This window comes from Urocitellus parryii, chromosome 4 (genome assembly GCF_045843805.1).
Source record: "Urocitellus parryii isolate mUroPar1 chromosome 4, mUroPar1.hap1, whole genome shotgun sequence".
NCBI lineage: Eukaryota > Metazoa > Chordata > Mammalia > Rodentia > Sciuridae > Urocitellus > Urocitellus parryii.
This window is the reverse complement of record NC_135534.1, coordinates 113,708,201-113,722,168: the sequence shown is the minus strand read 5'-3', so window position 1 is coordinate 113,722,168 and position 13,968 is coordinate 113,708,201. Positions and strand designations below refer to the sequence as shown.

The 13,968-nt window shown below is 51.3% G+C and overlaps 1 protein-coding gene across 2 annotated transcripts in view; it reads left to right on the top strand.

Annotated features, from left to right (window-relative positions):
- Kirrel3 (kirre like nephrin family adhesion molecule 3) overlaps positions 1-13,968 on the top strand; it is a 124,304-nt gene that overhangs the window by 21,907 nt on the left and 88,429 nt on the right. For both annotated transcript variants that reach the window (XM_077797790.1, XM_077797789.1), the window contains exons 2-3: positions 8,116-8,265; positions 13,666-13,815. In XM_077797790.1, the coding sequence (XP_077653916.1) occupies positions 8,116-8,265; positions 13,666-13,815 (300 nt within the window). The remainder of the gene's footprint in view (positions 1-8,115; positions 8,266-13,665; positions 13,816-13,968) is intronic.

The window sequence follows — 13,968 nt, the reverse complement described above, 5'->3', positions numbered from 1 at the left end:
GGGGGACGAGGGTGAGGGAGGAAGGCAACAAGCTGAGCTGAGAGAGAGGCAGCAAGGACACTGACAGCCTGCCCCCAACCCCGCCCCAAGACCAGAGCCCCCTGAGGACCACCTGATGCCCAGCTCCCCTGTCCCTCTCCCTGGACCAGTCTGCACCTGTCTCTTCCAACACCACCTGTCGCCACTGCTGCCCCACTTCCTCCCACTGGCTACTCACTAGCACCCACTGCCACTAGCACCCACCAACTCAGCACCTCTGCATGGGTGCACATGTGACCCCATAAGATGCTCCCGATTGAGCACACCCTCCTTGTAAGCCTTCTTAGTCAAGCCTGTTAGCCCGGCCACCTCCTCCTGCTCCTGGTTCCTGCTAACCTGGGTTAGAAAGAACTGCACAGGAGGGGCCCTCAGACTTAGATTCCCAACTCTCCACCCCTCCACCTCTCCTCTCAAGCCCGGCCGCCCTCCCCTCCTTACCATGGTGTTAGAAAAGTCCAGGGGGGGGCCTAGGGTTGTGGCTCAGTGGTAGAGTGCTCGCCTAGCATGCACGAGGCACTGGGTTCGATCCTCAACACCACATAAATGTAAAATAAAGATATTGTGTCCATCTAAACTTAAAGAATAAATATTTTAAAAAAGAAAATAGAAAAGTCCAGGGGGCTCCTTGGTAAAGGGCTCCCTCTGCCTGCCCAGGCCACAGCAGCCTGAGCATGCAGGGGATGCACACAGGGTGAGGCAGTCACCTCGGGGTTCTGACATGGCTTCATCTCAGAGTCCCTGGGTCCCCCATTTGGCAGGACCACTCCCTTGCAGGAACAGGACCCCTCCTTGCAGTGAGCAGAACATTTTTCTGCAGAGACTGAACCCACCAAATGTGGAAGAGTTCAAGTGCTTTCCCATCCAGGCCCCTCCACCACCCTGCACAGGACACACTCACACAGCCTCTCTGGACAAATGGAAGCCAACACAACACTGGCCAGACCAGGAACCAAGCTGGCCCTCCATGGCCCAGGGGATACCCCCAACTCTGCCAAGGCTAGCAGCCCTCTAGCAGCTACGTGGGCCTGTTGCTCACCCCTCCCCTCCCACCAACAAAGCTTGGCTCACAGCTGCCCACATGCCTCGACATCTGTGCTTGTCCACCCCAAATGCCAGCCTTGAGAGCCACCTGAAAACACCTGAGAACTAAACCATGGTCTGCCTGCAAACAGGAGCAGCTGTTTGCCTGAGTGAAACATCGGCTCCTCAAAGAGCAGTTGATACTAATTAAAAGTCCACCTCGCCTTCCCCTCTCATGTCAAAAAGGAGTCATCTATTGTCCTGGTCACGCCTCCCACCCACACCCACTCTCCCGGGGAAGTCAGCAGCCCTGGCCTGGTGTTCAAGATGGAGGTCAGCTTTCTGAGAAGAAGAAGAGCATTCCTGATGAAAAAGGGCCATTTCCACTGAGCACTTATTGTGAGCCAGGCCCTGAGCCCAATGGCCCAGATGTGCACTCTTTCTTAATCTCCAGAGTGACTTTCTGATGGTGGGTGGTATGTGTCCCCATTTTATGGATAGGAAAACTGAGGCTTGTCAAATCAGTGGACATTCCAGGTTTCAACCCCAGATCATTCTGGAATCCCTGGCCCCACTCATTACCATGACACTACCTCCTCCATCCCAAAAGGCTGCCCAGTCCACAGGGTGAAGGGACAGAAGGATTCTTTGGGCTGATGTGGTTGTGAGGGACGGGGTGATCAGAGCACCCAGGGGCCCACATTCACACTCTCGGGTGAAGCTTCCCTGGCTAGGCAGTCAGCTCTCACCCACCCAGAGAATCATGCCCATAGGACATTATGCCCAGGGAAGTCAGTCCACATCCTCCTCTAGCACTGGCCTAGGGCTTAAGGCAGTTCTGTGAGTTCCTGGAGATCCAGGACCGCATAGTAAAGTGTATAAGATCCAAATAAGGACCTTAGGACACGGCTCTGAAACAAGACTTCTGGGGCCGATGTCCTTTCTAAGAACAAATTGTGTGAATTTGCCATTCTGCCAGAACGTGGGCCCCAGACAACCTCATCTTCACATGAGTCTAATTCAGTACCCACATCAGAGGACTCGAGAGAATTCAATAAAATAATCATGAAAAGCTCTTATTATGTGCTTGACCTTCAATAAAAGTTAGCTATTATAAATTTTATAACAATGGAAATATGACTTATAATATTTCCTGACTTATGATGGGATTGTGTCTCAATAAACCCTTCATAAGTTAAAAATATCACAAGTTGAAAATGCACGTAATAGACCTAACACACCAACAATCATATCCTGCATCGCGGAAGGCTGCAGAGGGTGGTCCCTCCCTCAACCCACACTCGTGTGAGTGACAGGAGGCTGCTGCTGGCTGCTCTACCCACCATCGCAAGAGACAACAGTACCCTGTATTGCTCACCTAGGAAAAGATCAAATCCAAAATTTGCTGTGTACTTTCACTTCCACACCCTCATTAAGTTATAACTTGTGAACTGTCTTACATAATTATAGAATATGTATATTATGTATAGAATTGTGTTTTATGATCATTATATAAGTAGGAGTTATTTGTACAATAATAAGTAACACCCATTACACATCCTTTCTTTTATCCCTCCTGGTATAAAATTCACCCTCAACCCCAGCTCAGTCTTATTGACCCCCAGCTGGGAGGCAGACCACATAAGAACCAGGAAAACATCTTCACTCGAGAGATCCTCCACCTCCCTTAGATGGTCTGGGAGGCTGCCTGGTTGGTGGGGTGAATACTAGCTTGAGAATCAAAATCCAGGTTTCGGGTCATTAATTCAACATCCAGTGGATATGGATATGGGACAGTGGATAGTTTGGGATAGTGGATATGGACTCTTGGGTTTGAGTTACACCCAGGTTACTCATGTGACCTTGGGCAGGTCCTTCATTTCTATGAGCCTCATGTGTCAATCAGTTTTTTTATCACTATGACAAATAACTGAGATAATCAATATTTACAAAAAGGAAAGTTTTATAAAAAGAAGATATTTTGGCACACAAATTCATTTTTTAATTTATTTTGGCACACAATTTGGGGAGGTTCCAGGGCATGATCCAGAAGATCCAGTACTTTTAGGCTGCTGGAGGGGCACTGGATGGCAATGGCAGAGCACATATGGCAGAGCAAAGCCGCTCACCCCCTAGCTGTGAAACCAAGACATGGGAAGAGATCAGGGTCCCACATTCCTTTCAAGGATGCACTGTCAATGACCTAAAAACCTTCTCCCAGTCCTACCTCTTAAAATTCCCACTACCACCCAACACCTGGGCCTTTAACACCTAGGCTTTTGGGAAACACTTAAGGTCCAAACTCCAGCGCTCAGTTCATCTGTAAAATGTGGGTGACAATGGCCACCACACTTTGCAGGTGCAGTGTTTGCATGCAAACCCTGGACCTGGCCACCAGTGGGTCACACATAAATAACTCAGTGGTTTTCTGGTTTTTTTGTTTTTGTTTTTGTTTTGCTGTAAAACCTAACTCCTCGAGACTCTGGCCCTTCCCCTTTATCTTTCACTTTTCTCACTCTGTGTGGTGTGCTCAGCACAGTATCTGCTTGGTCAGTAGTTGATAATGCAAAACCAATTTTCCCACAGTGATGACCGATCTCAGCGACAAACTAGGGTCGGTAAGCCGCAAGCACACAGGCATGTTCAACAGATAGGCATGCCATGTTCTCACTCAGAGCCAGGCTCTGGGGACAGAGGTGGAAAGATAGCTATGACCTCTGCCCTCAAGTGAAAAACACTGTTCCTTCATTTTGTTTCTTCAGCATCAGATATAGTAGGTGCTCAACAAATGTCTGGAGAAATTGAAGGAGATGAAGGGGAGGGGAAAGGGGGAAGTGGGAAGGAAGGGAGAAAAGAGACAGCGATCCCTCTGGGTAACAGCAGTTTCCTGGGAACAGAACAGGGTCTTGGATGATGGGCAGGGCTGCTTAGGAAGGGTCCGGTGAGGAGGAGGTACATCCCAGGATGATGGAACAGAAAGGACATGAGCAGGTCGCATAAGTGAGCAACCGCATAGGGTGCTGTGGACCACACAGAGGGAAGGAGAGTCAGTCTGTGGAGAAGCATGTGACCCAGGATAGGAGGTGACATGTTGTCCCGCAGACAGTGCACAGCCATGAGAGGTGGCAGAGAGAGTTGACTTAAGAAGGAAGATCCAGGGTGACACGTGCAATAGGGGGTGGGGGTGAGGAAGCCTCGGGGTGTGTCGAAAGAATCCAGGTGGTGGCGATGAGGGCACGGGCCTTGGGTTGTAGCAGAGGAAATGGAGACGAAAGGATGAGCCCGAGAGAGCTGCGAAGGACATCTGGACCAGAGTCTGAAATGGTGACAGATGGAAAATGGTGCCGGAAGGCTGGCGATGCAGCTCAGGGGCGGAGAACTGACTAGCACGCAAGGCCCTGGTCCCTTCCCCAGATCACAGAATTAAAAAGAGAGAGGCAGGACAATGGAGGTGGCACTGACTGCCAGGCTTCTCATCATTGTCATCGGGCAGAATGGGACCCTGAGGTGGCAACCTGGGGTGCAGGTGCTGGGCGTGTTGAGGCTACACCGAGGGCAGGAGCTCCGTGGCTCAGCGCCTGCTCCGCGCTCACTCACTCGGACGGCCCAGGTCCCATGACAAGGCTCCAGGCCCATCACCTATTTCCCATGAGAGGACAGGGCTCCTGCCTCGCAGCGGGTGTCAGTCAAGGTGCGCAGAATGCACATGTGCTGGAGGAGTGGCCGTCCACTCAAGATCATCTCCAGGAGGTTAGAGAAAATGATTCCAGGCCCATCACATTTCACTGCATTGGAGTAGAAGATCCTATGGGGAAAAGAAAGCAGGGAGCAAGGGACAGGGAAAGAGCATTCTTTGGGCAATGACACCCATCCATGGCTTGAGACTATGCTCCAGGAGCCCTCGGCAAGGAAGACCTCAAGATCTGTCGCACAGGTGAAGAGAGTGGGCCCATCCTTCCACTCCTCTCCTCCACAGCACCCCAACTCTCATCTACTCCACATAATCAATAGCAATATAAGATTCATGAGGGGCTGTGGGTGTGGCTCATGGCAGGGTGCTTGCCTAGCCTGGGCACGGCCCTGGGTTTGGTCACAATACTGTAAAAACAACCCCCCCAAATCTGAAAAAGCATCTCGGGTTTCAGAGAAAACAAAGGTATTTTTAGTGGCTTAACATACTGCACAAAAATTAAAATTGGACTGAAAGGGAAGACTATCAATTACAGTACTCATCACTAACCCCCCTAAGATAATAAATAACTTTACATGTTTCCTCCGTGTTTTCTGAGATGATCCTGTGTCTCCATCTCCCCCAAGAACATTCTTGCCATAGAAAATTCCAACAGGTCCAAAGAGACAAAGTGTGAGCACTGAAGCCTTCAGGGGACTTTGGGGCTCGGTGCCCTAGAGCCCTCTCAGACCCTCTGGTGAGCCATTCAGGACCCTCTCTACTCTGCGCAACCCTGGGGAGTTCTTCAGAAGCATCTTGTGCCTGCCCCCAAATCCTGGTCCTGAGACACCATCCAGGGGACTTTGACCATGCAGAGTCCACCACCCCCCCACCCCGACCGCGTCCATTGAGCTAGAAGGCATTGAAGACAGCCCTGTGCTGAGCTCCAGAGCCCGGTCTCCATGGTGACAGTCCAGGACTCACCCTTGCTCTGGGGATGCCTCCTGCACCCCCAACTCCCCAGATGTCCTCACCCAACACCTCCTGCTCCCTCCAAACAGAAGCAGGCTGGAGGGGCGGAGGGCGAATGGGACAATTATCCGTATCTAATAAGAGACATTTGGGAGGACTCAGGCACCACTTCATTTAGGGACTTCTCATTACAGCCCCTTCAGCTCCAGGCTGACAACCTGATAATTCTCTCTGATAGCACAATATTTGGCGGCTACCTCAGCTGCCTTGACATTGTCCTTCTTCCAGGAAAGATTTTGAGATAAAAGAATGAGCTGTGAAATCACCAATACAGCAGGGAAAAAAGGGCCTGGGGGAAGGCGTTCTCCCCCCTCGCCTGCCCCTCCTCCCCTCCCTCCTCCTCCCCCTCCTCCTCCCCCTCCTCCCCTCCTCCCCCTCCTCCTCCCCCTCCTCCCCTCCTTCTCCCCCTCCTCCCTCCTCCTCCCCCTCCTCCCCTCCCTCCTCCTCCATCTTCCCTCCCTCCTCCCTCTCCTGCCCCTCACTCCCCTCCTGCCCCTCACTCCCCTCCTCAGCTCCTTCTCCAATCTCCCCCTCCTCTTCCCCTTTCTCCTCTCTCATCTCTTCCCTCCTTTTCTGTTTTGGTGCCAAAAACAGTCTAATTACAACAGAAAACTTGAAGAGACAGAGAGAGAAATCCACCACACAGCTGATTAAAATGTCCTATGAAATCTAATTTGTAAAGCTCAAATCAGAATAAGAAGTGTTACTCCCACAATTCAAGGCCAATTTGATTTTTAATGAGACTCCTCAGAGACGTGCCAGGATCTCATCAGGCTGTGAACCCCACTACCTGCCTGCCTGCCACACGCTCTCTGGTGTGTAGCTGCACCTCTGCTCTGGGGCAGGGGCCTCCAGCACACCCTCTGCTGCCACCACCAGCCTCCCTGAGGCCACCTGCTGTTGAGAGCTGAGCCCTGTGTGTGGTCTGGGCCTGGGGCTAGGCCCTTCCAAGAGTAGCAGCTAGAGTCCAAGACCCTGTGGTGCCAGGTGGGAGAGGAGAGGCTGCACCGGCTTCGGTTCCTCTTGGTCATTTATATCTGTAGGGTAGCGGGTAGAGGAAAAGTGAGGGCTCAGAACTCAGATGGACCCTAGCCCAACCACCATTCGTTAGCTGTGTGACCTTGGGCAGTCTGCCATGCCTCTCTGATCCCAGTTTCTTTGTCATAAATTGGGGATATTTCTGCCCTGAAATATATTAAATGAACCACAGGAGAAGGAGAAGGGGGTGTGTAAACATAGATCACACTGTGTGCCAGATGTTCAGTGACTTGGTTTCATGTTGTGGTCAATTGTAAGTGCCCAGGGAACACAGACCATGTAAACTCCCTTCTTTAACAACTCATTCTAGGACCAGGCTTAGGGAGCTGCATCAGCATAGCTCAGTAGAAAAGAACGAGGTCTATAGGGTCGGAAGACTTGCATTCACAACCTTCACCTGCAACTAGATGATCCCTAGGCACTCCAGTTAACCCCAAAGCCCTCCTCTGCCCACTCCCTGCAGAGTCAGGTGGGTGGTGCTCAGATGAGTGTGGCAGGCAGGGCAGGGACCAGTGTTGATGAGTGAACGAGCAGCACAGCTTCTGTTACTTCTCACCTCCCTCTCTCTAGCTTCCGCATCTGGAAAATGGGCATAAAAATAGTGCCTACTATTTTTAGTATTTACTGTTTCACTGTTGTAAGAACGAAAATATTAGTGAGCTAATATCTGAAAACCTCAGAACAGAGCCTGCATCTTGTACGCGTGGCCGTGTGTTTGTTTAGTAAAATATGAACTGAGAGCTGTGTTGGCTTTGGCCACCTTGTTTTGAGGTGTGGATGGGAGACACCGGCTCCTCTGGTGGTTTTTCCCTAAGCAGGAGGAAGGCTGGGCAGGTTCCTGCAGCACAGGAAGGGGCAAGAGAATGTGGTGAGCCCTGGCCACCAGCTCCCTCCAGTGCACCTTTGCCCACACCGCACCACCACCTGCCCCTCTGGTTCACTAGAACAAGAGTAAGAGAATCAGAACCACAATCTGATTTATTGGACCCTCGGGTTGAACTAAAACCACATCATTCGCCAAGTAAGTGGGGACAGGTAGGAATTCAAACAAGGAAAAGGGGGAGTGGCCAGCCCCAGCATGTGGGAGTGGGTGGCCTCTCGGGGAGCTGGAGTGTGGCAGACCCCCAATGCCAGGGATAGGCATTGATGAGCAGAGGGGCTCGAGTTTGGAGCCAGTTCCTGAAAGAAGGGGACAAAGCTAAGGGTAGGAAGGGAGGCACCTGGGGAGGCCTGGTCTCCGGGGCCAGCCTCAGCTCTGCTTCCAGCACTGTAGGGGAGCCCTCCAGGTCTGACCACAGTGCTTGTCTCCTTCCTAGGCCAAGTCTACTCCTTCAGCCAGCAACCCCAGGACCAGGTGGTGGTATCCGGACAGCCAGTGACGCTGCTGTGCGCCATCCCAGAATACGATGGCTTCGTTCTGTGGATCAAAGACGGCTTGGCTCTGGGTGTAGGCAGAGACCTCTCAAGTGAGTACCTTCAGACCCCTAGGCAGGCCCAGCCGGGCCACTGCCCCACCCACCGTCCACTCCCCTAGGGAACGCTCATCTTCCATGACAGGCATGGCGGGTCAAACCTCCCACGGCCACTGTACTCCTGGGCAGAGCCAGGCTAGGCAAGGCTGGAGTCTAGACTCCCTAGGAGTTCCAGGGTCTCTGGCTGCCAGTGATGAACTACCCTCCATCCTCAGGCTCCTCCTGAGCCTAGCCCACTGTTGCCCTGGAGAATCTATTCCCAAGTCAAGCACCTGAAGTCTGATTTCCAGAAAATAAGTGCTCTAGTTTCTTGGCCCAAGATATAGTCCCCATTTTTCAAAGCATAACCTGGCTTCCCACCCAATTAAGGAAGACAAGTGAACTAAAAAGTCATAAAGAAACCTAAGTTGGTCTTAGAGATCATCTTACGATGGGGACAGGAAACAGGAAGGTTTTTGTTGTTGTTTTGGTACTGGGCATTTAACTCAGGTGGCAGACCTGAGTACCACTGAGCCACACCTCCAGCCCTTTTTATGTTTGATTTTGAGACAGGGTCAAGTTGCCCAGGCTGGCCTTAAATTTGTTAAATTTGTTATCTCAGCCTCCTAAATCACTGGGATTAAGAACACGCACTACCACACCCAATTTAGGAAGGTTTTACAATGAATGCCAGACCTCGTTGGGCCCTGCAGGCTGGTGCCCCCACGCTGAGCTCCAGGGTTCCTGCAGCTGCTGGCCCATGAACTCCCTGATTGATGTCTGTGTTGTGTCATTTGCTGACTATTGTGAGTGGCTACCTGTAAACCCATCCAAACCCCTTTCCAACCCACCTCTCCCCAGCAGAAAAAGAATGGAGTCATCCTCCCGCTCACTCCCTCCTTAGCCATTGTTATTCTGCCCCAGGGTGGATAGACACATGGTTGCTTACTGAGCTTGACATAAACAGTAAAATTCACAAAGACAGATCTGGGTGTCATTCCCCTGTGATTTGGGAATGGCTGAGGGTGGGCGATGAGTGAAAAATCTGTATTCAACTGAGAAGTAGCTTTTGCCTTGTTCATGGTATACAGCTGCAGGAAAATAAAAATCGAAGTGCACTCAGGAACCTGATGGCTGGGAAATTAATATTTTAAAATGTGAGTTATGTCTTGCCAAAAATGTATATTGAAACATTATAGCAATGGTCAATAGCAGTCACAGGGTTTGAATGCTGCAGCCCAGCTGAGCATGGATAAAATACACAATAATATCTCCAAAATATACTGTGCAGCCATAAAGTTTAAGTAGTATGGGAACGAGCCAATTTCAGAGACTCTGAATTCCCTTACCCTAGAGAAACTGGGAGAATGATACCACCTTCCCAAACAAGAACGGCTCATGTTCTGGGAGGCTCTGAGCTTGGCCCACAGAGGCCGTCTGGGCTCCTGGTCAGGGGTTTTCAGCCTTTGGTCAGGGGCATGGGTTTTGCTAGGTCAGTGGCCAAGAAAAGGTCCCAGTGACCATGGAGGGTTCATAGAATGGTCCTCACAGCATGATGATTGCCCCTCTATGATCCAGTTCCACAAATGGCTTTCTGGGGTCAGGCTCCAGGCCTGCTTGGTGCCAGGACAATGGGTCTGAGGAACTGGGGTCGGCTTCCTCTCCAACTTGTCTCCAGTTATAGGAAGAAGCTGGACCCTCTCTTCCTACATAGCCCAAGTTGAAGCTCCTGATAAATACCTGTTCTGTATTTGATCACTTGTCCCCAAAACTGCATCCTGATAATAATGATCGATACTTGTCCGTCTCAATAAACGCTCCTAGCCTGCCTGATGAGGAGAGGAGCATGGCAGAACCCACCCCCATTCAGCAAGCACTTGAAGAACACTGAACACCTTGAAAGTTTTCCTGGAGGGAAACTGAGGCCCGGGGTTGGGCCCTTCCTGCTGGGGGTCTGCCCACTTCCACTTGAACCATGTTGCCCCCCCCCCTTTGTGTACCAGGCATGAGACCCTCACGGAAGACCTCAGTGTCTTTCTGGTCACCAGGGCTGGAAACACCAGTCAAAGAAAATGACTTATAAATCTACTTCCTCATATGGATAGAACATTTTTCTTCTAAGAAATTGAAGCACTTCTCAGATATAATCTCAAAATCTACAGTTGTCCAGAGGGACAAGAGGATTTTCCCCTTTATTTAATAGATAAACAGAGTCACAGAAGAGAGAGAAATTGTGTCATTTATATAACCAGTGCCAATGCACAGGACCCTGTCTGCTAGCCCCAAAGGGGGGGACCTCACCTCTAACTCACTGTGGTCTTTTATTTAAATTAACCTTTAATACACCAGGCACTTGACACTATTCTGCTTCATCTTCGCCTGTCTCGTCCTTGCATTGTCTTCATTTCACTGATAAATAAGGAAACAAAATCACAAATAAGTTAAAGAAACTCACCCAAGCCCTGCACAGTGGCACAGGCCTATAATCCCAGCAGCACGGGAGGCTGAGACAGGAGGATCACAAGTTCAAGGCCAGCCTCATCAATTTAGCAAGGCCCCAAGCAACTTAGCAAGACCATCTCAAAATAGAAAATAAAAAAGGGCTGGGAATGTGGCTCAGTGGTTAAGCATCCCTGGGTTCAATCCCCAATGCCCCACCCCACCCCACCCCAAAAAAAAGGAAGAAGGAAGCTTGCCCAAGACAACAGTGAGGCCGGCATTTAAATCCAGGCAGTTTGACTTTAGAACCCAGACTCTAAATAATTCTGCCTCCTTTAGGAGTAGACAGAGAGTAACGATGCTGTGGAAGGAGCTAGAACATCCTCAGAATCTATGCTTCTGAGTCTGTTTTCCGAAGATGCTGCCAGTCCTTGGGATAGCATCGCAGCTCCCCGCCTAATTAGGCAAATACAAACAAACCCATCACTGATGTTTTCAGCAGCTCATGAGAGTGAGATCCTGCTGGTGATAGCTTACAAGACAACAAAAACACCAGCTCCAGCCAAGACGCCGGCAGGGGACCAGGGACTAATCACAGGACAGCGGGATCCAGAGGCTGGGCTGCAGGGGCTGGGGGCGGTGAGCCAGCTGCACTGAGGGCAGGCAGCTGCGAGAGGATCTGACTGGACAGCTTCCAGCCCGGCCCCACTCGAAGCCCCCTGCCCAGGCCCCAGGGGCTGAGCCAGCTGCCCTCACCTGGGCTCCTTTGCCAGTCAAGGGCAGGTGAGTGGGCAGGAGGAGAGAGGGTGCCCTCGGGGGTGCAGCTGATTGCCTCCTGAGCATCTCTGGCCAGGACTGCACAGCTGTGGAGAGCAGAGCCCCTTAGTAGCATGATGGTGGCTATAAAGGGCCCCCCAGAGCATGCTCCCAGGCCTGGCGGAGAGTCACAGATACTCACCCCACTGACCAGCAATGGGCACTGGTGGCCCAGGGAACCCTGCCCCACCTCCAGACTATCCTTAGCTTATGGAAGGGGATGGGTCTTAGAGCTTACCTAGTCCAGTCTTTCATCCAGTGTAGACATCACCCCAGCAGCATCCTGGAGAGGTGAGCCTCCAACCGTGGCTTGACTATAGCTGGGGATGGGGACTCACTGCCTTTCTTGGCAGCCTGGACTGAACCCTTGTTAGACTCCTCAGATGTCTTGACGTGCTGTCTGCGGGTGTCACTGCTGTCCTGAAGAGCGAAAGAACACATCTGACCCACACCACGGGACTTGGGAATATTTGAAAAAAGTGTCTGCATGTCTCTCTCTGTCCATTCTCTTTCTCTCTCCCCCTCTCTCTCTAGCCCTTGTCTCTTCTTTAAAAGGCCAAATGTGTCCAAATCCTGAGATGTTCTGAGAATGCCCCAACCTGGGAAAGGTGCCTCAGAAAGCGCAGCCATGTGGGGCGGCTGGAGGGTGGGTGGAGGCAGGCAAGAACCAGGAGGGGGTGCGGGTGTCTGTGTGAAGCCCAGGGTACACAGGTTTCCTGGGGAAGGTAGAGTTCGGGTGAGGGGATGCCAGGAAGATGGATCCTGCTGGGATAGACTAAGGAGGTTGAGGGCCCCAGATCCAGGAGAAAGAGGAATGGCCCGGCCTGGCCAGCTATTACTAAGTTAGCATTTATATTCAGCCCTACACAGCAGCAGGAAAGCTGATCAATGATTTATCACCCTCAAACTTTTATTTATCTATTATTCATTGCCAGTGGTAGAAGGGGGTCCCAAATTCCTAAGTGTCCGGAGTGCCTCAAGTGCTTAATCAGGCCCTTGGGCTCTGGAGGTGGTTGATAGGAAAGACTGGAAAAGGGCCACTTAGGGTTCAAAGTGCCCTGAGGTTCCCAGGTCCCAGTAGATTTCTGCTCCTGTCCATCCTGGAACAAAAGTTTTCCCCAAAATTCACCTTTGATCCTTTTCTAAATATTTCTCTCTCTCTTTTGTTTTTCCTCCCTTCACTCTCTCACTCCGTCTTTTCTCTGTGAGTCTGGCTTGCTTCTTTCTCTCTTGCACGCCAGCCCCCCCCCCCACTCCCCGTGTCTCCTTATCAAAACACTGTCTTCTTAGTAGACCACAGTGCTGAGCATTTCACTTTCTAGAGCAATAACCCAGCTGTATCTGACCGCACTTAGCGTTTCCATTTCTTCTCTATCCTTTCCTCGTAGTGCTTTGCTCCAATTGAACATAAAACCCACAACATCTTTGCCCGCACGCATACGCACACACATACACACGCTCATGCACACCCTGCCCCGACACCCTGGGAAACTCTGACTTTTTTTGCTCCTTACAGGAGATCGGGTCCCTGAGCCATAACCAACATTCCTCCACCCCCACCCAGCTCCCCTGAGCTAATAGAAAAGTCTTCTCTTTTTCCTGAGGGTCTAATAATTTTAGCCTGTGACATAAACTGACAATAGACAGATTAACAGGGGGAGTAGACAAGCTTATTAATGTACCGAAACATGGGCGCCATCCTCAAAGTAGGAGACTCAAAGAAAGGGCCAGATAGTTGAAGCTGAAATAACATTTTGAGCTCCTGAAAGAAACAGATTGTTGAGGCTGCTGGAGGGAGGGGGCGATGAAAGTTCTGGAAGGGAGAAGGGAGGGAAATGCAGGGAGCAAAGGTGGCCTTACCCTGCAGATAAAGCCTGTCAGTCCCAGTCACCACAAGGCCATCTCTTTCTAGGCCAGGGGTCAGCTCCACAATCCCTTCTCCCTGTGAAAAGATCTTTCCTCAGCAGATAGTGGAGATCAGATGAGCTTCTACCTGCTTCCGCTGCCCACTAAGTGCCTTTCTTTTTGTAAGTGGACAGCTTTTCAGAGTCGATCTCTCTGGTGCCTGTAGCGCCTCCAAATAGCCATCAGGAAACAGGCTACAGAAGTCTATTGGGGTGGGATGTTTTGATCTCCCTCATCTGCCCGCTGTCTCCACAGGTTACCCCCAGTACCTGGTGGTGGGGAACCACCTGTCAGGGGAACACCACCTGAAGATCCTGCGGGCAGAACTGCAAGATGATGCTGTATACGAATGCCAGGCCATCCAGGCTGCCATCCGGTCCCGTCCCGCACGCCTCACCGTCCTAGGTAAGAGCCAACCACGTGAGGGGGCAAGGATTCTCTGGCCACCACCAGGCTCAGCTCCAGGAGGGGCCTTCTGGGCAGGTGGGGGACCCCCCACCACATCATCTCAGGGCCCCAGCTGCCCCCATGGTGTCTGTGACCCCCCTCCCCTGTCCC